We start from the raw sequence: 21,817 nt of genomic DNA on the forward strand, positions 1-21,817 counted from the left end.
GGTTGGCTGTTTCTACCGAATAGGAACTAAGGTTTTTACCTCTAGGCCATTTTTTCAGCTGAATCTCCGGAGGGAGGCAGGTGGGGGAAAATCTGCTTTTGTTTCCCAGGCATTCTTTCTCACTAACAGAGAACAAATGCTCACTCCCCTGATCTCTATCTGAGTAACTTTGACTTACTCTGTTAGACAGACTGACTTTTCTGTTAGACAGACTAAGAGAAGCAATATAAAATACAACCACAGAAATACAGGACAGTCAGAAAGGAAAGGAATGGCAACTGTAATAGTTAACATAGCTTAATCAATTTAGAGAGGGGGAAGCTACCCTGGCTGGAAATTGTGATGTAGTTGTCAATCTGGTTCTTGATAGGCCAAGATGATTTATTATATTTCATATTTCCAGCAACTTAATAAATTGACATGAATGGATGCAATCAATTCCTCTGATCATTCACCAGTACATCTACTGTTAAGAGACTGGGAATCAAAACCAAACAGTATTCATGGAGATGAATAGACCTCTGCTCTATGACCCCTTAAAGAATTATGTGCGTATTTTCAGAAGGATCTAACAGAAAACGATAAATGGGAAAGAGGTGAAAAAATGCTATAGGGTGCTGGCAAAGCAGAAATGAAAGTCTCCTAATTAGCAAAGCCTCCCATTTCAGAAAAGAAAGAACCAACACAGAACAATATTTGAAGGAGGTTCTATCAGATCTGAAATTAAAACAGGTAGACTGGTTCTAAAAGCTTCATAAGAAAATGTCCCTGCAGCAGCCCCGACGCTCAGGCCCCTGCTGCACATGCAACGTTGAAAACAGCAAAAGCCTTGCTAATGTGCTAATGCACAATAGAATTAGTCTACTGAACATTAGCATCATTTAAAAAGTGTGCACCGGTGCTACTGGGCAGTAGCACCAGTTATTGCACATTTAATTAGTACCTGTTTGTTAGTCAGGGAGAAAAATATGGGAAATGGCACATTTCCCCTTGCAGGCTGACAGAGTTCCCACCTGCAAGGAGCTGCTTAGGGCTGGAAGGAGCAGGAGGAGGGCAATCAGAGGCAAGTGGCACACATGCATGGGGCAGACAGCATGGAAAGCAGCTTCTTCACCTCCCTCCAGGTAAGTCTATGCAGGGAAGAGGGAGGAAGGGGTGGTAAATTGAGGCCCCCACAATGAGGGAGGGAGAGAGGGATTAAAGTAAGGCAGGGCAGGACAGGGCTGGGACAGGCTGTGGCCATTGCCTGGCTGGAGTGATGTATAGGGTCCAGGACCAAGATGGAAATGTGCAGCCACAGGGCCCAGTGGGGGGTAGTGGGGGAGCAGCTCCCGGCTGCTGCACATAATCCCAGGTAGAGAGGAATGGGTGGCACATGCCCCCTGGATTTGTGTGCAGGGGTAGGGTAGATGTAAAGCACCAGCTGCAGGCTTGGGGCTCCCTACCCTGCTGCCCTCTCCCGGGGGCCTCTGCAGCAGAGTGGAGTGGGGAAGCTCAATGACATTTCTGGGAGCCCCATGTTGGCCACACCACCATGGCAAGCCGCTCCCTGTCTGCCTAGCAACAGCTGGGGGACACCACTCCATGCTGCTGCTGCCAGGTGGGCAGGGCTGCCTAACCATGGTGGCTAGGCCAGCATGTTGTTCCCAGCATGGGGAGTGGGGAGTGGCAGACAGCTGAACTGCATCAACCATCACCTCCCAAGGGCAGCATCCAGGGCTTGGGTGCTAATGGGGGGGTGGGGGGAGGGTATGGGGCTTCAGGCCATAGCCCTGGTCCCCATAGCCCCGGCAGTTGGGGGCCCCCTTAGCTGTGGGGTGCAGCCCATATAACATGTTGAGAGCTGCATGTGTGGCCCACTATAGCAAATAGGTTGAAAACAACTGAATTAGAATATAACCTATCAACCATATTTCTGTATTCACTAGCTTTTTTAATAAGCTTCTGAAATTGGGCCAGGTAATAGAATAAAAATTTCCCAGTGAACATGGATTTTTTTTTTTACTTTTCAGTCTTGAACCTCTGTTCTTGCTGAATTGCCTGCCTGAACTGCAACTGAACCAAAGTTTGAACTTCTTAAAAACTTTCTTTTGAAACCTAGGCAAGAAGTCTTTTTCCTTAACAGGTGACCATGTGTTAGAGGCTTTTTAAGACACAGGGATGAAACTTAATAGAGCTCGGTATGCAGATGATGCACTCCTTTTTGTAAAAGACCCTCTTTTTTTCCTTAAAAGCAATAGTATTCCAGACATGTAAGTTTGTCTCTTTTTATGGATAAAAAAATAATTATGAAGAATCAGAAATGTTAGATCATGGTATTTCTGAGAAACTTAAGCTTATATAAATTTATATATGAAAAACTATACCCATTTAATTGAGTTAAAATTCAATAAGATGCCTGGGTATTAATCTTACAGTAAAGCACAAGAATCTTTTTATCACCAGTTATTTGCCAGTCTGGTCTAAAATAACAATATCCCTCAGAAAATGGAGGGGGTGGGGGGTGGATATTTCTTGGAGAAACAGAGTAACCACTTTTAAAATAAATATATATCCTCAAAATTCCTTTACTATTGTAAAGCTTACCTATATGTATGCCAGAGAGTATATTAAAGGCTTGACAAACTTTTCTCCTGAATTTTACCTGTAAAAGTAAGAGGCCAAGCATCAGGTATACACTGGCCTTCTAAATGGAAGATCTTACAGTCCCCACCATAATGGCGTATTATCATGCAGCCTAACTGAAAGATATACATTGGTGTGTGAAAAGTTGCTTTCCCCACACTCCTCCCCATTAACTGTCCAAAGAAATCCTCCCTAGAACTGATCAAAAATGCAATTCTTGGCATGTCTACACATTCATTAACATGCCTTTGCTATTGCATTAAGTGTAGTACCTCTAATATGAGGTACTAGATAAAGGCACAGTAGCAGCACTAATGCAGAGTAGCAACAGCAATTTTTTTGTGATGCTTAATGCACAGCAGACTAATTCTACTGTATATTAGCACAGTTTTTGCTGCAATGCACTAATGCACAATAGAACAGTTCAGTGCATGTTAAGGCATCTGGTATAAACATACCCATAGTTTGGGTCAGGGTGGATATTCTCCAGTTAGGTAAATGCTTTTGGGAGGAGCCTATGAGATCTTATAAAGGAATCTGTGATAACCCTAATGGAAATGAGTCCTTTTTTCAGTATCTTCATATTAGGGATTTTATTAAAAAAATAAATAGAAAAAGCATACTCCCTTTGAGCAACTAACACATTGTGGACTCAAGAAAAAAAAAGTTAATCTTATATATGCAATTTTAATAGACGAAGGGATGGCTAGGAAGACTAAACAAATGAAGGCTTGTGAAAGAGACCTGAGGAAAGAAACTGAGCTGGAGCACTGAAGAGAAATTTGGGGACAGAGGTGTTCATTGTCCATATATGCTTTCCAAAGGAAAAAAAAAAACCTTTCATAAAATACTCCAAAGAGGAGACCTATCGCCAACTAGAATTTGGTGATGCATTACGTTGGAGAGACTAAAGAGAAAGAGGTTCCTTTTTCCCTATATTGTGGTTGTGTCCAAATGTACAAATATTCTGGGGGGGGAGGTGGGGGTAGGGGTGGTAATAATTACTAGTGTGGTGTGCGGTAATAATTCTTTGAATTCAGTGGTTTGTCAATTGACTGCCCCAGTAAAAGTTGATAGCTAGATTACAGGTGGCTTATATGTGGAAGGAACTATCCCCTCTTCCTCTTCTCCATAATGTGCTAACCTAAAATATAGGATGTGTTGTTGTTGGAGAAACTGTCATATCAAATTAGATTACCAGTCTAAAGACAAAGGAGGAATAGATGTTTCAAAATATGGGTTCTATTTCCAACCTATACTGATCTATTTCTATTGCTGAGGGCAAAAACAATACCACCCAGTAAGCTAGACTCTAGTCAGATTCTTTGAAAATTAATTAGCACCCGCACGCACACACACGGTATTGTTAGTAGTGATAATGTGTAGGAATTGTTTTGTATAATTTCTTTTGTAATGATGTTATAGCCTCAACCTCATTCAAATTCCTGCATATTCCTCTTTGCTTCCGAATTTGCTTTCTATAGTTGCCGGAATCAAAAAAGTTGCGGGGGGAAGGGGGGGGGGGGGCGGGGGGAGAGAGAGAGAGAAAAGAAAACTTCCAGAGGCAATCTACTCCAACACTGTACAGCTCTGTTCAGACCAGCCCAGAAGGGGAATTTCACGATCCCACCTATAATGATGCTTATTTTAATGGTAGTGTTGGGAGATGCTCAGTACTGGAGTATTAAAACATATTAAGAAAGTAGGGCTGGAAGGGATCACAGGAGGTCATATAGTCCAGCCCCCTGCCCCCCACCCCCAAGGCAGGCTTGGGCATATCATAGCATAGAATCATATAAAAATTAAGGCTTGGACAAGACCTAAAGGTCATCGAGTCCAACCCCTGCTCTGGGCAGGAATAGTGCTGAGTTCAAATGATCCCAGCAAGGTATCTGTCCAGTCCCGACTAAACCATCCCTCCTAAGTGTCAGTCCAACCTACTCTTAATAGTTTCCGAGCAAGAAGATTCCACAAGTTCTCTAGGTAGTCTATTCCAATGCCTGACCACCCTCAGAGTCCCAAAGTTTTTCCTAATATCCATCCTAAATCTCCCCTGCTGCAGTTTGGGGCCATTGCTCCTAGTGGAGTCCCCTACAGCCAGAGGGAAAAATCTCTTCCCATCCTCTCTGTAAGGCGCTTCAGGTATTTGGAAACTGTTCTGAACCCTCCCCGCCCCCAGTCTTCTCTTCCGCGGAATCAAGAACCCTAGCGCCCTCAGAAGTCTTGCCCCCGGCCCCGAACACCGTTGTCTCTGCTGGGCTCTTTCCAAGAGATTCACGTCCTTCCTGAAGCGTGGGCCCGACAGCTTAGTGGCACCTCCCATCCCCACGAGCTGGCGTTGACTTAAGGCGCCTGGGCAGGATTTACCATAGGCAAGGGCGCAGCGGCGGCCAGCCTTTGTTTCCTCTTGGCGTGTTCAGCGGGGGCCCGGGACACTTTCCCTGGGGCCGAAGGAAAGCTGGTAGTGTGGTCGCGGGCCTGGTACCCAGCGCTGCCCAGCCTGCATCCCCTGCCCCAGGCCCCGCCCCGCAGGGCAGCCCGCGCCCACGCTGGGCGCTCCGGATGGCCAGGCAGGCGCTTGCCCCGGGGCGGGTGCAGCGCACCTCCACCCATTGGCTGCAGCCCTCAGAGCCGTGCGCGCCCTCGAGCCGGCGCAGGACGGCGAGGCTGGGGGGCTGAGCACTGGAGCTAGAGAAGATCCCGCCCCTTCCCCGCGGGAGGAGAGCGGCCCGTGGAAACGGAAGGGCTGCGAGTTTGCAGGCTGCGGCAGCGGCAGAGAGGGGGCGCGGGGGCTGCCGGCGGGCGGAACATGGCTGCGAGCCCGGGGGACCATCTGGCCAGCGCCGCGGCGCGGGGGGACTGCGCGGCAGTGCAGGCGCTGCTGGAGGCGGGCGCGGATCCCGACGCCCAGAGCCGCTTCGGCCGCACGGCGCTGCAGGTAGTCGCCCAGCGGGGATGGCGCAGCGCTGGGGGAGCCCGCTGACTGCATCTGGGTTTTACCGCGCTGGGGCTGGGGGTGAATCAATAGCTGGGAGACGTCGGAGAGAAATCTGGGTTGAAGGCGGGACCCCGTCCTAACCAGCCTGGTCGCCCAGGAGATTGGGGGAAGGGGGGAGCTCCGGGCAGAGCTGCCGGGGGGTGCGGCCACCGAGCGAGGCGCGCGGCGAAGCGCGGCGGCGCGGGGCAGGGGCATGTGCGTTCCCCTGGTCCCTGGGCCCAGTGTCTTCCATTTCTCTTCTCTTTTTCCCTTCGTGGTATTTTTTTTTTTGGGGGGGGGGGCGCTTTTGTTGCTGGTGTTTTTTAGTTTTCGTTTGTTTTCGATCCTCTTGATAACACTGGCGTGCAAGGCTGCACTACTGTCCTCTAGAAACAACGCGCGCTGGTTAGGGGGCAGAGATATAGAGGCTGGTTAGGGGGCAGAGATATAGAGAACAGAAAGTTTAAAAAACAAAGCTATAAAAATTAATGGAATTAACTAATTAGATTGTCTTGGTGCACAAAGAGTGATTGCAGAGAAAAACGTGGTGCCTGTAGTTGGCGGGGGGAGGGTTAGAGGGGGGGTTGCGGTTTTTTTGGCGAGAGGTTGTTTCTTTTTGTTTTCAGTCCCCAACCCAGCGTCAGAACACCAGGCTGAACTGTGCACAAGTCAGCCACTGACTGTGGAATAGTTTTGGTAGCCTACAGACAAGACGCATCGTTCTTTTCTGTTTATTACTCTTGGAAAGGAAAGTAATAAAAAACACATGTGGGGGGGGGAGAGAGAGAGTCCATTTTCAAGTAGGTTCAGATTTTAGATCCACCCCCTCCATATATTTTTTCTCGCAACCTGTATTTGAGATTGAGAAGAGAAGCTACTGCCATTTAATTAATAAAAAGGTAGGCGCACAAAATAGCTGCCACGCAGGCAAGCTTTTAGAGAGCGTTTTAGCCATTTAAAATGTAAGCTGCCCAGAAAAAAGGCATGCAAAATGTCCATGTTATTTACATGTACCTTTTAAATGAATATTTAAAGATAATATTCCATTACCTGTATTCAAATTTTCTCTCTCTTAGAATGTAGTTACAATAAAGTTTAGGTTTCAAGGTATTTAAGGCAGCATTAAATGTCAAATACATTTTGTTTAAAATGGGGGTTTATCCATGTTAGAAGTTATGTAAATCAAATCATATAAAGAAGCTGCAATATTAGTACAGTCCTATTTGTTTCAAGTAGCAAGTGTGAGGCAACCAGTTAAGAAAATGGATTCTTCCTCAAAATAAAAAATAGAAGTGTATGCTGTCTCCACTTATACCCAGAAAAAACAAACCAAAACAAAGCAAAAACACTTTTTCCCGGGTTCCTTTTATTAGCGAGCTTTTACTATTTAATTATTTGGCTACTGAACTGAGGGGGGAAAAAGTCCCCTTTGCACTAAGGCAAACAGGGATCTTTGCCTAAATCTGATATTTTTTATTAGATAAAATTAATTTAAAAAGGGTTTTTTTATCTATTAGACCAACTAAAATAGTTGGAGAAATTGTTCTTTGCAAGCTTTCGAGAGAAAGAAGAATTTCTCCAACTCTTCTGCCTAGGTCCTTAGACCAGCACGGCTAGAACCTATACCCTTTGCACTAAAACACTGATACTTGAGTATACTGGACAATAATAGAGGTCTAACAATATCGATTTAATTTAGTATAGTTTATATTATAATCATTATGTATTTATTACACACGCTTCTGTTTGCAAAAGCCCATTTCCACGAGTCGCTGAAAGGACTAATGCCCAGGCTGAACGAGATCGATTCTGAGCTCGAGCGCAGTACACGAGTGATAGCGACAGGGCCCGGAGCCGTTCCTGGGAGTGTGCGGGGCGGGGGATGGCGAACCGCAGGAGCCAGCAATGCTCGGCGGTGGCAGAGCCGGCGGCGCGTGGCGGCCGCGGCGGGGCCTGTATTGCGCCGTCCGCGGACTCTCCCAAAGCGCGGGACCCCGGGTGGTCGCCCCGATTCGCCCCTCCCCCCAGCAGAGACGGCCCTGACAGGGTCACAACGATTACCCACTGTCAGAGACGATAATCCCGTGGATAGTGGGCAATCCTTTCTCAATAGGCAATCTCCATTTCGTTTAGCCCAAGAAGTTTGCCATGCGGGCACGAGCGAAAACAGATTTAGCTTAGGTACGGCAGGGCTGGGAGCCTACTGTCTACTAAACTTACAGGAAAAAAATGTCCCCTTGTACTAAAACAAGGAGACATTTGTTTTAGTGCAAGGGGAGAGGCTGGACAATATTTGCAGAGGCTGGACAATAATAAGGGACCAATAATATATTTAGAATAATGATAATATTATTATATAACCAATAATATTTTTAGAATTGTACTATACACTATATAACATAGATATTTGCAGATATTGGACAATAATAAGGGAACAATAATATATTTAGAATAATGATAATATTATTATATAACCAATAATATTTTTAGAATTGTACTATACACTATATAACATAGATATTTGCAGATATTGGACAATAATAGGGACCAATCATATAAATATTATATATATATATTCTAAGATTGTATATATTATTGGTCCCTATTGTCTATTTCCTATTTGTGAACTGCAAATATCAATGTTATAATTATATACATACATTTAATATAGTGTATAGTACAATTCTAAAAAAATATTAAAAATAAAAGTAATTTTCAACTAATTAATTAATTAAAAGTAAAGAAATTTAAATTTAAAAATATTTAAAAATGTGCTGCTCACCGGGGAAAATTATCTTCAAAGCAATCGGAGTTCGGAAATTTCATATCGGGGGAGGATTGCCCCAGGATTTGATTTCTTCTCCCTGCCCTCCCTTTTTTCGGGGGCGGGGAAAGTCTGACTGGTTTTAAAGGGAGCACACGATCTGGTTCTCGTTCCCTCCTCAGTTAACAAAGGCAACGGTCGGTATAGCGGAGGACACAGTGCAAGGAGTGAAATGGAAATTGGTTGTTCGAGTCATATGTGTACGCAACAAAGTCGATGATATAAATAAATACACTTTCCTTTGCAAAGGGATGCGCAGAAAAGCTGCACCACGATGTCTTTTCTCGAGTGTACAGTTATTTTGATGCTGTTGGTTGTAGCCCTGTTGCCTGGTCTAAGGACATAGGCAGACAAGGTTATTTGGGTAAATATGATCTTTTTTATTAGACCGACTAAATAGTTGGGAAATGTTGTTCTTCATAAGCCTTAGGGCACAAACGCCCTTCTTCAGGCATAGGGAGGAGGAGGCGGCTGCTCTGTGTGTGCTTTCCTCGGCTGAGCAGAAACCTATTGGCTTACATTTCTATTACGCTACTGTAAATTCCCTACCGCTCCTCTCCCTCCCTCCCCGAGCAGTGGTTAACAACATCCTTCAGGATCACAGAGAAGCTAGGAGTGAGACAGCATAAGCTAAGGGTGGAGGTTGTCGGGGGTGGGGGTAAGGGGGTCATTCACAGGACATATTGGGCTCCAAAAATCTTAAACCTTCCAGCTAAGCCGGTGCCCTGGCACAGATGCTCTTAAGAGGATGCATCGGGAAATGCCTGCTATGTGATTAGCGATGATTTGCCAGCGGCGACAGTTCTCCTGTCGTGGTCATCATCATCAGCATGATAGGACGGGGGAGGCAGTTAGCGAGCTATCAGAAGTCAGAGCAGTCACGCACCTTTTTAGGCTAGCTAAATGAGGGTGACCTCATTTCCTGGACTGAAGCTCAACTCAACGGATACTGTGAAGGAAGGAGCATCACACCAGGCAGGACGTTATGAACCGGCTTAGTCAAGTGTAGTGTTGGCAGGGCACAACATGGCCGAGGAGCTTGATCTTTTGGCCGCGCTTGTGTCAATGGAGGGAGAATTATAAAAGTAAAGCAGAGCCCACAGCAGGTATCACACCCACCTACCCTTGCCTGCTTTAAAGCCACGCTATTGCCTCCAGAGCCACCTGCCCGGACCAGGGATGCCCCTGGTCCCAGGGCCCGCACAGCCACGCGCAAGCCTCCATGCAGCCACACCTGCGCGCCCCGCTGACGGCCGCTCTGTGCCCGCAGGTGGTGAAGCTGGGCCACACGCCCCTGGTGGAGCTGCTGCTGCGGAGCGGAGCGGACCCCAACCGGCCGGACCCCGCCACCGGCTCCTGCCCTGCGCACGACGCGGCCCGAGAAGGCTTCCTGGACACGCTGGCGGCGCTGCACCGCGCCGGGGCCCGCCTGGACCTGGCCGACCGCTGGGGCCTGCCCCTGGACCTGGCCCGGGAGCACGGGCACCTGCCGGTGGTCCGCTACCTCCTCGCCCAGCCCGAGGCCGCAGCCCAGCCCCAGCCCGGCCCCCGGAGCTGAAATGCCGGGTCCAGAGCGGGGGATTCCCGCTGCTCTGGGCTTGACTGCTTACTGCTTTTCTCGCTTGCCATCTCAGTATGCCTCCCTCCACACCCTGCCCTGCCCGCCCTTGCCCCGCACCGCGCAGCGCAGCGCCGCACAGGTGGGTCTCCAGTCCGGGGTCACTAGCTGGACCCTCGCCGGCAGCGATCGCCTGCCCCCGCCGGCCCTGAATGCAGCTCCTGCTTCACGGCTGCCCCCAGATCCCTCGCTCGGGCAGCTTTCCCACCGTGCAGGGGCGTGAAAGGGCGGTTTCCAGCCTCTCGCTCGCTTGCAGGACTGGTCCAGCCCACCGCGCTCCCGCTGGATACGATCGTAGCCAGCCTCACCCCGACCCGTGCTATCACCAAGCCCAAGAAGGCAAGCTCCTGCCCAGTGGAGCCTCGCCCTTCCCCATAGCCGGAGCGATCTGGGAGAGCTGCGGGGGCATGAGGCACTAGGTTAAGTGTGCTCGCAAGTGTCTGCACTCCACGCCGGAGGGCGCTTGCTTTTCGCGGGCCGGACCACGGCTGCTCCCCTAAAGGAGTCGGTGCCGGCCCCTTCCCCCGGAGGAGTTCAGCACTGGGCTGAAAACAACTATTTTCCCCGCCACCGCATAACAAAAGGAGCACTGTCACAAGTGTTAGCTCTGCTTTACGGGAGGCTGCAGGGCGGTCGCGTTCAGTCACTGGTTTCTGTACTGATCTGACGGAACTTTGTTGTCCCGCAGCCACTGCAGCATCTACTGGGCCGGGCCCGGCCGCGGGGACGGACGGGGCGGCCGGAAAATGCTCTTCGGAAGCGTGGAGCCCAAGCCCAGCCGGGACACTCCACCTCCAGCCAAGGCAAACCCGCTGCCTGTGCAGATAGACGCTAAAGCGCTTCGGCATGGCAACGTAGTACTTATATAGCATAGGAGGTTACGTTTATACCGCTTCTTCATTTAGAGAAGAGCCTTCTCAGTTACCTTTATATAGCAGGCATTTATAGCTGAGGCTCCGTGGAAGAGGTTCTTAGAGAGGTGAACATCAAAAACGCAGGAATCACGCAATCTCGCTACATTGTATGTGATATATAATGCTAGCTATCTGACTGTTTTATATGAGAGCGAGAATGCTGGCGTCAGATTTGTTGCTGCGCCCACTGTTCTTGTCGCTCAAGCGTGAGGTGGAGGCTGTCCTCGGAGAGCGCTAGATTAAAGAGCATTAGCATGCCCCAATGACTGAACGTTGCTCGCCTTATGTCTGCGATTAGCCGTCAAGAGCCTGGCTTCAAATGCTTTAGGATCTAGGATCGAGAAGTACTAGGTTAAAAAAAAAAAGCCTCTGTGGATCGAGAGATTTCGGCAGTGACAGACCAAACACCCCAGCCCTAAGATGGAGCCGCTGGGGATCGTACCCCTGCATTGTTGTGCATCTCGAAGGTCTCAGAGGCCGAGCTACGTGAGCCCTGACAATTACCCTTCCACTTCTTGAACAGAGCTCCACATGAAGCACTAAACACTTAAGCAGAGTTTTCTTGACTCCCTTTAGAGCTGAGGGAGTTTTCTGTCCTCCTTTCCTATGCTATGATGACCAGTTCGCTCCTAGCCGGTTGCGAGCTTTCTCATGCTCAGGGCTAGGGACCGGACGTTTTCAGTTTGCAAATCCCAAGGGGGCGGGGGGGAAGCGATTCGCGCTTTCCTTATCTACAGCCCGGTGCCGCGGGACTGGACCCTCTCCAACCTCCCACCCAGAAACCCCAGGTCGAGACAGCGAGGTTTGCAGCCTGGCCCCGCGCTGCCTCTCATCATCACACAGGGAACCCGCACCCCGGCTCGGTCCCAGTACCAGTAACAACCAGCGGGGATCCATCCTTCAGGGTGCTCAGCTCCCCGCACCGTTCCCCTTGCCTGGAAAGGCCGAGTCTACACTGTACCACTCCGAATCCGGCTAAAAAACAGCTGGACAACGCCTTTTTACTCTGGGATCCTACAGACCTATAAATGCCACCCTAAGTGCTTGCAGCTCAGGAATCCTCTTTTCCTTCAGGGCTGGCTGTCGTGAGTGGGTGTCAATGCACCTGGGACACAAGGGCCCCTGGAGAAGTGATTCTTAACCAGGGTGTCCCACGATCCTTGCAAGGATGCTGAGCAATATGCGCAATATTAGCTGAGTCTGCCAACACCTACTGATTCACGGGGTAAAGATTTGGAAACAGGAATCCAGTGTTAAAACCATTGTGACCTGCCATGGGCAGAGCTAGGATTTTGAGAAAGGGGGTTGTGGTGCATCGATACATATGATTCATTACACATTTTGCCATAGATTTCATAGACATTAGAGTTGGAAGGGACCTGGCAAGATCATCGGATCCAGCCCCCCGCCCAAGCGGCAGGAAGTCAAATGATCCCAGCGAGATAGCCACAAAGGTGAAACGAAATTAGAAGTTTTACTAATATGCTAGGGGCCTAGAGCTACACTATTCCTCTCAAGATGGTAGAAGTCCCTCCTTCCCCCCAAATACAACGTTATTAGAATGGTATAAAACGTTGATAAACACACGTCGTCAGCTTTGTCATCCTTAAAACATGCGGTGCACAATTCTTGCAGATTAATAAAACAAACATCTAGCCTTCTGAAGCATCTTGTAAGTGCATCCAGTGCTCCCTTGAAAGGTAGTTCCACACCTGAGTGGATGCTCACCCGAGTTCATGTTGCCATACCCGGCTTAATGTTTTCTAGCTAGAATTAAAAACAAAACAAAACGAAGTCTGCCGGGCTGTGAAGCAAAAGGGACTTGAGGAGGAGCAGCTCAGAGAGCTAACTTGACTGGTGGACCACCAAGACCATTAAAAGAAGTGGGGGGAGGAAGCGAACAGGGTTGTTAGTACGTGTGCAATGAAGATCTGAAGGGGACCGGGCAGATTATAGCGAGCCATGAAGGCAAGGGACTCGCTCACCGCTGCCCATGAGTGACTGGTGTCTCCTGAATCTGGGGGCGTGGGGCACCAGCCATACCCTCAACAGCACTGTTGGCCGTCAGGGGCGCACCGGTCCCATGGGGGGGGCACGCGCACCCCCTATGCTGGTGCCTGACTAGACATGCAACCAGGCATTGGCCTTCGGCCGTGGGAGGGCCAGGAATCAAAGGAGGGGGTTAGCAGTGCGGCACTGCACCCCTCCGCTGCGCCCTGACTCAGCTCCTTGCAACCGGAAGATCGGTCTGTTATTTTATTTTATTTATCTGTGGAAAGAATGAAAGCCAAGAGCTGGCCTGCTCCTAGGGCTGCCTCGAATCTAAAGAAATGTTGCGAACCACAGCTCTGCAGGCTCTTCGCGGGGCGGGGGGACTAGGAGGAGGAAATCAGGCCAAGCCGCCTTCCCGCCAAAAGAGCGCTCGGGGCGCCCTCTAGTGAGGCGAGGGCGGAAGGAAGGGCGCGGGGCCGGGGCGCACACTCCGCTCCGGAGGGCTCCAGCAGGGGGCGAGGCACTGCCGGGGGCTGGTGGAGCAGGCTTCCGGGCCCCGAGGGCTGCGCGGATCTGCTCGCAGCGGCGCAAGGCCCCGACCCCGTCTCCCTTCGCGGGCGAGGGCGCTTTGCGCTGCGCGGGAGCCGCCGCCTCTCTGCACTGCGGGGCGGACGCCTGGGGGCGCTGAGCGCTGCTCGGGAGGCGCACGAAGGCAGCGCTGTGTAGCGGAGACTATAAGCAGGGCTGGAAGCATTCTGAGTTAATGATCGGGTCTTAATAAGCCTGTCCACAGTTTTACTTCCAGCCATGCCTTCTCTAGGATGAGGAATTGCACCAGGTAGGGATGAATAAGGTAAAAATCGTTCCTAGTAAGGCATGTAGATTAATCTTGATCTACTGTCATACAATTTGGAGTTGCCCAGATCTAAATTCTCCTTGCAGAAGAATGATTAGTGGCATCTCCTCTTACTTGCTTGTGGTGGTTCAGAAGGGATGCCGCACGGAACCAGCTGATCCTAGTTCATTGATGCAGTCCAGACACAGAAGTTGACCAGCATTTACTCTCAGGTCTATTGGAAATCTAGAAATGGGTGCTGGGGACAAGCATGGAGCATCTCCATTGGCCCCCTGCCTACTCACTGTTTTTGTGTTAAGTCTGTTCATGGATTTTCAAGATTTGAATGGCACAGCATAGAATCAAATCAACCATATTTAGGTACCTAAATTCACCTGGATGCCCAGTAAGTGGAATATTCTGTCCCTTTTTTTGCACTTCTATACATTTCTTTTGTATGGAAAACGATCATGATGATGATGATCATCATAAACACTTAATCTTAAATTGAATATTCTGCTTGTGAGTGTTTTACTGTTTAAACTGGCTTTAGAGCTTTCAGATGTTAGCACAATTTAGCCTCAGAAGTTGCTCACTGTTTCCAAATACTGAAATTAAAAATTGAAGTACCAGAACATCTCCCAACCTACCCTCCAAATCTATTTCAGCACATTTTATTCTAACTCAGGAGGGGGGAAAAGGTTGTTTTCCTCCCTTCTTTCTTCATCATCTTTCACCTGCACACAGTTATGCTTTGTAACATTCCAGTCTGCCAAATTCAACTGCTGCAACAGGACACATCCCCAGAAGACAGACTGCTCTTCTGGTAGACTGGCCCTATTTCATTTTAAGACATTATTGTAATGCTTTTTGCAATATGACAGCGTGAGGGCACTGCTCTTAATATTCCACAACTTGTGTGGAACTGACCAGTAAATTGTGTGATTGTTCCTTTGCACTTGGGGCCATCTAAATTTATTGCAAAACTGACCAGTAAATTGTGTGATGGAAACTGATCTAACAGTTTTAATGGTTATTTACTTCCCCACTTGGTGTCATTATTGTAATGTGTACACTGAGACAGCTAGTACATTCCAAATGTATGCAAAATGCAAACACAGGGTGCAGTTTAACTTTCCTGCAGCAGTGGTAAATTTACCCCCAGAAGATCTAGGGCTATATTTGTCACACTTTCAAATGCCTGTGTTTCAATGCACACCGCCTCTTCATTTTTCATGCTTTCATGTACACACAGCTGGAATGCCTGAATGCGAGTGCCTCACTACAAGCCTTGAACTTTGTCTCTCCATCTAAAGCTAGAGACTGCCTTAGTGAGCTCTCCCCAGGAAAGTGATCATGGAAATAGCAATAGGAGTTACACAGTGGTAATTATTAGAACTACTCCACACTAGCTTTCCTGTAAGAAGTGCATCCAGGGTGCCAGCTATTCTACTAATCTAAAGGAACTGCATGCATTAATCTTGGCAGGTGCTGTGCATTAGTCACACAGTGCAGTCACGGCTTCTCTTTTCTTAACTTCTACTTTTCCTAAGGAACAGGGTGCAGGAGGAGAGAGAAGAAAAAAAGTGAGCCTGGGAGGGGGAAAACCTTTGAGAGCTTAAATGGATAGGAGCCAAGAACTCCAGTTATATCCAACAGCAGTAGAAGCTGTTGATGGGATCTCTGACTACTCTGTGCCAAGTGGCTGCAATATTTGTTTAGCTCAGTCTGGTGCATAAGGGGTCACTAGGAAGTGGCTGACACTAGCAGCCTGACCAGCTTAATTATAACGATTAGTGTCCAGCTGAGTTCTAGATATCTAAGGAGAGACAGAGGTTGATTTTTCAGGCAAACACAAAATAGCAGCACTGTGCTCATGCTTTGGCTGTACACTAAGCACTTAAGTGATTGGTGCAACACTGTCCCTCCAGTATACAGTTTATATCCTCATATATCCATGGTGAGACTAAGAAGATGGGGAGTACAAGAGATTATTGGGTGGGGGGGCAAGTGGCCATCTGCATTTCCCTGTCACGTAGTGGTTACCATTTTCTACAACGGATGGTTCAGCACTGATTTAAGCAGGTCCCTAACAGTCCCTCTCCTTCTAGGGTAGCAGAGTCAGTGCATGGCAAGTCCAGAGTCGTCTTGATTCTACCAACTTCCACTGGAGTCAAGAGAGGAACATAGGCCCATTCACCCACCCCTGGTCTCAACTCACTTGAGTTCCAGACCCAAGAACTTTGCAAAGCAGCTGGAAACAGTTCTTCCCAAACTCTGAGATTCAAGTGTATTTTTAACTACTGTATCACTTCCACATCCTAGCAGCAGCAGATCAACAGTGCTGTTATCCCCATTTTACCTGTGGCAAGTTAGGGTGTTTTTAGACAATATGCCTGCTAGTTGCAACACCCTGAGCCACAATGCAGGGGCTGTTCACATAGTTTTAAGAATAAGTTAGACAATGGTTTGTACAGAGATGATCCTGCCTTGAGCAGGGGGTTGGACTAGATTGACCTCCTAAGGTTAGGTTTCTTCCAGCCCTACTCTTCTATCATTACACCTGCTCTTTCTTAAAGGTAGTTCATTTACTCACATACTCTGAGCCACCTGCTGAGCTATCCAGGTGAATCCACTGAAGCTTGTTGTTGAAGGAAACTCCATTCAATCGTCTCTCTTAGCTGACCAGCAGCCTTTTTGTCTCCATGTCCCAAACAGCCCCACCTGAGGAGGGAGTGAGTCTTCCCATTAATCCTTCAGCAGCTGAGATAACATTGGTTATCACATGACAGCTTCCTTTTTCAATTATGATTTTTTATTTTTGGTTGGACTTTAAAACTTTATTCCCAACTCACATTTTATTCAGCCATTTATCCTATACTATACTACTTTAAACTATACTGCACCCCAGATTTCTGATTTATAGTACCTAAAGTGAGACATTAAACTGGGAAGCTGGGTTTGAACTTTTCTACTGTCTGATTCAATCACTCTTATTAGACAGCAAATCATCTTGGCAGAATAAAGGAAGGACTGGACAGCAGAAAGCTAGATTTTTATTACAATAGTCACTGACTTGATCTGATATCCCTATCCTGAGGGATACTGATCTGATGCAGAAACAAGAGTGTTTAAAATCCCAAACTGGAAAGCCACCATTCTAGGTTGAAAGGAAAAAGAACCCATCAATAGGGCAGAAGGGACAGGCAACTTCGGAAGAGAATACCATAACCAGGAGATCAGGGAGAGAGAAAAGGGGACCAGAGAGATGAATGGGAAAAACACTGAAATAGTGATAATTCTATAAAATATAAAGCTACATTACGTACTAATTCTAATTGCATTGGCAAGACAGAACCATTTCCATAGTCCTTAAAGGAAAAGACAGTTCCCAAACCCTTCAAATCCCCACTGTTACCAGGTAATTGATTCTCAGGAAGCCAGAAACATACATCTTATTTTCCAACAATTTTTAAATATAATCATAATCTACAAAAAAGAAACAAAATCCAAAGTATGTACATTCCTGAAAGCATCCTGTTACTGAGTAATCAGCCAATCTCACAAGAGCTGCCTTGTTCTCAGCCTGACTTCTGACTGTCTGCCATTCATCTTGAGTGCACAACAGTAATTCTTTGCATCTAATTTCCTTCCATCCAGGAGGAGGATGTAAAATTTTGCTAAAACAATTGTAACAGGGAGGCCAAAACCCTAGGTATTTCTTTTATTATACCTAAGACCCATAATGGATCCCATCCTTAATTCTTCTAACAATGTTTTTAGTTGTAAAGATTAAGGATTGATCTTACATGTGCAGTCTCCTTCCAATGAGGGTTTAAGTTGGAATCCTCAGAGTTGTATTTATTCATTTTTGCCTTATGCATCAATGCTCTTTACACTCCACAGGTCAAGCTTTTTTTGGAAATTTGCTAAATTGTAATAAAACAAATCCCAATTTACTTAATGCTCTTCCAAGAAGAGCCCTGCTTAGCTACTAGTTTATAATTAGCTTATGACATCAAATGGTATGTTTTGTGTGTGCATGAGTCAAGGCTTCTGAAGTATACAGTTGCACACTGAAATTAAAATTGAAAACACATTTTGAAACTGATCTAAATGCACATGGTATCTATATAATGCATCTGTAAGGGTAAATGCCAGGTGTTGAGAAAAGCTTTATGTTTTTAATTATGAATAATCACATGGTTATCTACAAGTTATGGAATATTAGGTTCCTCACACTGCCCTATTGCAATGATTATTAAAGTAATGACTTGGAGGGTGAGGAAGTAAGTAGCCATCAAAATGGTTTAGATCAGTTTCCTCTTCTGGCCTGATCCTGCCAAACACTGAGCCCCTCCTGAATGATGCAGATTGCTCCTAGTGCTGATAAGCACCCATCTGATTTGCATAGCAAAAGATATCCTCCCAAGCTAGTTAGGAAGCTGCTGTTTTCAAAGCTGTGAATTTAGTTGTAGAACTTAAGTACATGAGTCTTTGTATTCAAAATTTTCTTCTATAGGTATAAAAGACTGAAATTATATGCTGTGTACTGTTGCTGAGAGAGATTAGGGTATTATAGCAAGCAGCAAATTAGATGGGAATTGGCAATCTGATATAGTTGCAAGAAAGGTCTGTTTTGGACAACATAGGGAAGTGTTGTATTTGTGGGGGTGGGAGGAAGCAGACAATAATTCCTGCTCTTTACAGCTGTGGTACATCTGTGCTTGCATGCACTGTTACGCATGCACCTCACTACCAGTGAGATATTCACAGAACAGAAGGTGCTCAGAGCAACAAGAACATTTGGGGATTTGAAGGAAAGTGATGTATTAGAAAAGAATTAAAGAGGTTAAAGGTAGCATGGATAAGCCATGACTAAAGGATGGAGGGAAAACAGGGCAGGATTTAAAAATCAGGGTGTGCACACCAAGAAGCAAGGGGAATCCCTGACTGGTGCCCAAGGGGATACATAGGAGGACTGGGCTAGAATTTAGACAGGGAAGGGAACATTAAAACCATGTATAGGAAATAATCCTGCAATAAATCTAATGAGCAGGAGAGACTGTTCTTTTTCACTTTATTAAATATTTGCATTTTAATCTCCCCAGTCAGTGCACTGCTCTTGTAATTTATGCACAGCTGGACAAGTTCAGCTTCAAGGAGTCTGCATTTCTCTTGGGGTTCAACAAAACATTCTGCATCTTAGAAAGAATCAGTTAGCTTTCTTTTCTTTTAATTTTCCCTCCATAATACCACATGCTTCTTGGTTTCTTTCTTTTTTTTTTTTAAAGTCCCATGCAGTTGCTATGCTTTGCACTTTATGCTCCACCCAATTATTTCTTTCTTTTCTCAGGACACACTGCCTTGTGAAACAACTCAGGGCAAGAAGCATAGCAATTCCACACACTGAATTCAGCATATAAACCACCCTATTACATAGGTGTTCAATAAAGTTTTGCCTAGACATGTTTGAACTGTAATAGACAAATGTAAAACATAGAGAGGACCCCAGAAAAGGAGGAAAATTGGAATATGAATTTTGTGGCTTTGACTTATTGCTGTAGAATGTTGCAGTCTGACATAGTAGCAAAATTACCCCAGTCAAGAAGGCCACTATGGTAAATAAAAAGGATCATTTGGAAGCAATGTGAAGACATGCCAGCAATCTTCTTTGTACAGCACAATTGTCATGTAAGATTTTTTACTCTGTAGTTTGAAAAGCCTATTGCTTATTTCAGTTGCAGTAGCCAATATACATGTAAAATATTCTTACCCAGACCATTTACTTTGATGAATATCTATTATGCTCATCTGTAACTGTCAGGCTGCTGCTGGGCTTTGATTGTGGCCCCCTGGCTGCTAAATAGGTGTAGGTGAATAGGTCTGCTTTGTGTTCAGGATTTGTGTGAACAGTTGCTCTTTTGGATCAGGTAATGTGACCCTGTGAGCCCAACCACTAAATAAAGCAACTACATGATGTAGGGACTACATGAAATCTGCCGCTTTCAGTCTGTCAAATCAAGACCTAGTGGTTCAATATGGAAGTGGTGACACCTCCCAAGATTTTGCCTGGCATATATTGTCCTAATGCGCTTAAAATCAAAGCAGACAAAGACTAACATCAGGGAGAAAAATAGCAGTGATGGTTCCATTTTACAGAGAGAAAAAAGTTCAAGATCCACAAACAGATTTGGGTACTTATAGGAGGACTAAGGTAGCATTTAGGCACTTCAGCCTAAAATGTAGATCCTCCACACCTCTTCTTAGCAGCTGCCTGATAACCCCAGCAACAACTAGAGTTCCATATATTTTTTGCATCCAAGTTCCCTAGGTGCCTGAGGTCCAACTATTGCATTCTTGTTTAAAAGTTTTCTCCTATGGCCACATTTTGTTCAAAGAGTGATACCCATTCTTTTCTTGAAAGAAAGTATTTATGCAACTACCTCCAGGGCAAGTCTTTACAGTGTGAATGCTAGGTGGTGAGGCTTCTTGGAAGCACAGAGTAAGGTGCTATATCCTGGAAAGGCAAAGAACACATTCTGCTTTTCCTGTTGTCTGCTTTCCTTGTTGACTAGCCCAGGTGCTCACTGTGCTGCTTGATGTGGATTGCATTCTGAGGTCATTAGCACAGATAATCCCTCAATCTGAGTATGATCTCTTACTATGGCTCAGATGGGTCTTCAAGTGACTTAGGGGTCCAGTCCTTGAGCCACAGATCCATCTGCAGAAATTGCAGGGGAGAGTAGGCTCAACTCTTCGCATATATTGTATAACTTAGGCAACTCTCTATGGTCTGCAGATTGCGTTACAAGGGCCAGGTGCCTACAAGTTAAACACTCTGATGCCTAAAAGCTGCTTTGTGGATTCAGGCCTGATTCCCTTGTTTGAAATCATACAGTTAAGACAGCTTTGCCTTTATCTATATTTTAACAATTTTTCTTTGAGAAAGATTGATTTCACTATGTCCTCTCCTTCCTAAGGTAAGGGGTATTATGACTTCCTCCTTGTTGGGTTTATAAAGTGCACAATATTACCACCACCAATCAGAAAATCTCAGCTCCCTGGTCTCTCAGGTTAGGTCATGTCCACTTGGGCCAAGGGGCATCTTATTGGTACAACAGAAGCATACCTTTGTTTAGGGCAAAGGGTGCTGAGGAGGGCCGATGATGTTTGAACCCTGCCAGAAGACTGGTTTTGTATGGCTGCTTCAGAACAGGATATGTTCAGCACAAATAGAAAGTTCAGAGGATTTTGCAGCTAGGCTCCAACAAGTTTTACCAAGTGCAGTTGGTATAGGAAATCTTTGTGGTTTGTCATTATCTGGATGCATTTCCTCTGGGATAGCTAGAAGCCCCCTTTTGGTCTCTGGCCTCTTCCTGTCAAATTTCAGTTCTGACTCCAAACATCCAAGATGCTTTTTTTAAAAAAAAAACTAGCCTCTCAAAGCAGCTGTAGTGTTTCTGCTGGAAAACCCAATGTAAGCAAGACACCAAATGCTGCAAATTTTAACTCCAGCGTTTTGATTTGCAAAGTTGTAGGATTTTAAAAATAAATTAAATGGAAAGTTTTAGGTAACCTTTGAAGAGGGAGCATTTTTCTTTCTGTGCTGAGGAGCTAGATCTTTCTAAAGATAAATCGAATTCATTTTAACATAATTTAGCAAAACAAGTTAAGTTAAATTAGCAAAAACAATTTTTATGTTGATTCCTCTAGATTATTAAAATTTCTTTATATCCACATTAATTCAGCTCATTAGAGTAACGGTTCTCAACCTTTTTAGACTAAAAGCACCCTCCATAACTTCTCTGAATTTAATAGCATGCCACTTAAAAAAATTCACTAATTTTTTGACTACAGAATAATAATATAGCAAATTTTCTGATGCAAAGAACTCAGAAAGTCCACAACAGCTCAGATGTTTTGGACACTATGGATTCCTATTGTAAATCTATGGGTTTATCCTGTGAATCATGTGTAGGTAGGTGTTTGCACACCTAACAGTGCCAATATTACGAATACCCTTAAAAGG

The 21,817-nt window shown here is 46.1% G+C and overlaps 1 protein-coding gene across 1 annotated transcript; it reads left to right on the top strand.

Moving 5' to 3' along the window:
• Positions 1–5,434: 5,434 nt before the first annotated feature.
• Positions 5,435–11,115, top strand: LOC149868526 (cyclin-dependent kinase 4 inhibitor B-like). Its single transcript, XM_090037237.1, has 3 exons — positions 5,435–5,563; positions 9,697–10,126; positions 10,733–11,115. The coding sequence occupies exons 1-2, from the start codon at positions 5,435–5,437 to the stop codon at positions 9,982–9,984; spliced, it is 417 nt and encodes a 138-aa protein (XP_089893363.1). The 3' UTR covers positions 9,985–10,126; positions 10,733–11,115.
• The last annotated feature ends 10,702 nt before the right edge of the window (positions 11,116–21,817 follow it).

The sequence above is a fragment of the Crocodylus siamensis genome, chromosome 3, assembly GCF_052110815.1.
Source record: "Crocodylus siamensis isolate JL-2025a chromosome 3, ASM5211081v1, whole genome shotgun sequence".
Taxonomy (NCBI): domain Eukaryota; kingdom Metazoa; phylum Chordata; order Crocodylia; family Crocodylidae; genus Crocodylus; species Crocodylus siamensis.

Bases quoted from the DNA above. Each gene is read 5' to 3' on its own strand.
- LOC149868526 (XM_090037237.1), top strand. From the start codon at position 5,435: ATGGCTGCGAGCCCGGGGGACCATCTGGCCAGCGCCGCGGCGCGGGGG. The intron at 5,564-9,696 runs GTAGTCGCCCAG...CTGTGCCCGCAG, and splicing joins TCGGCCGCACGGCGCTGCAG to GTGGTGAAGCTGGGCCACAC.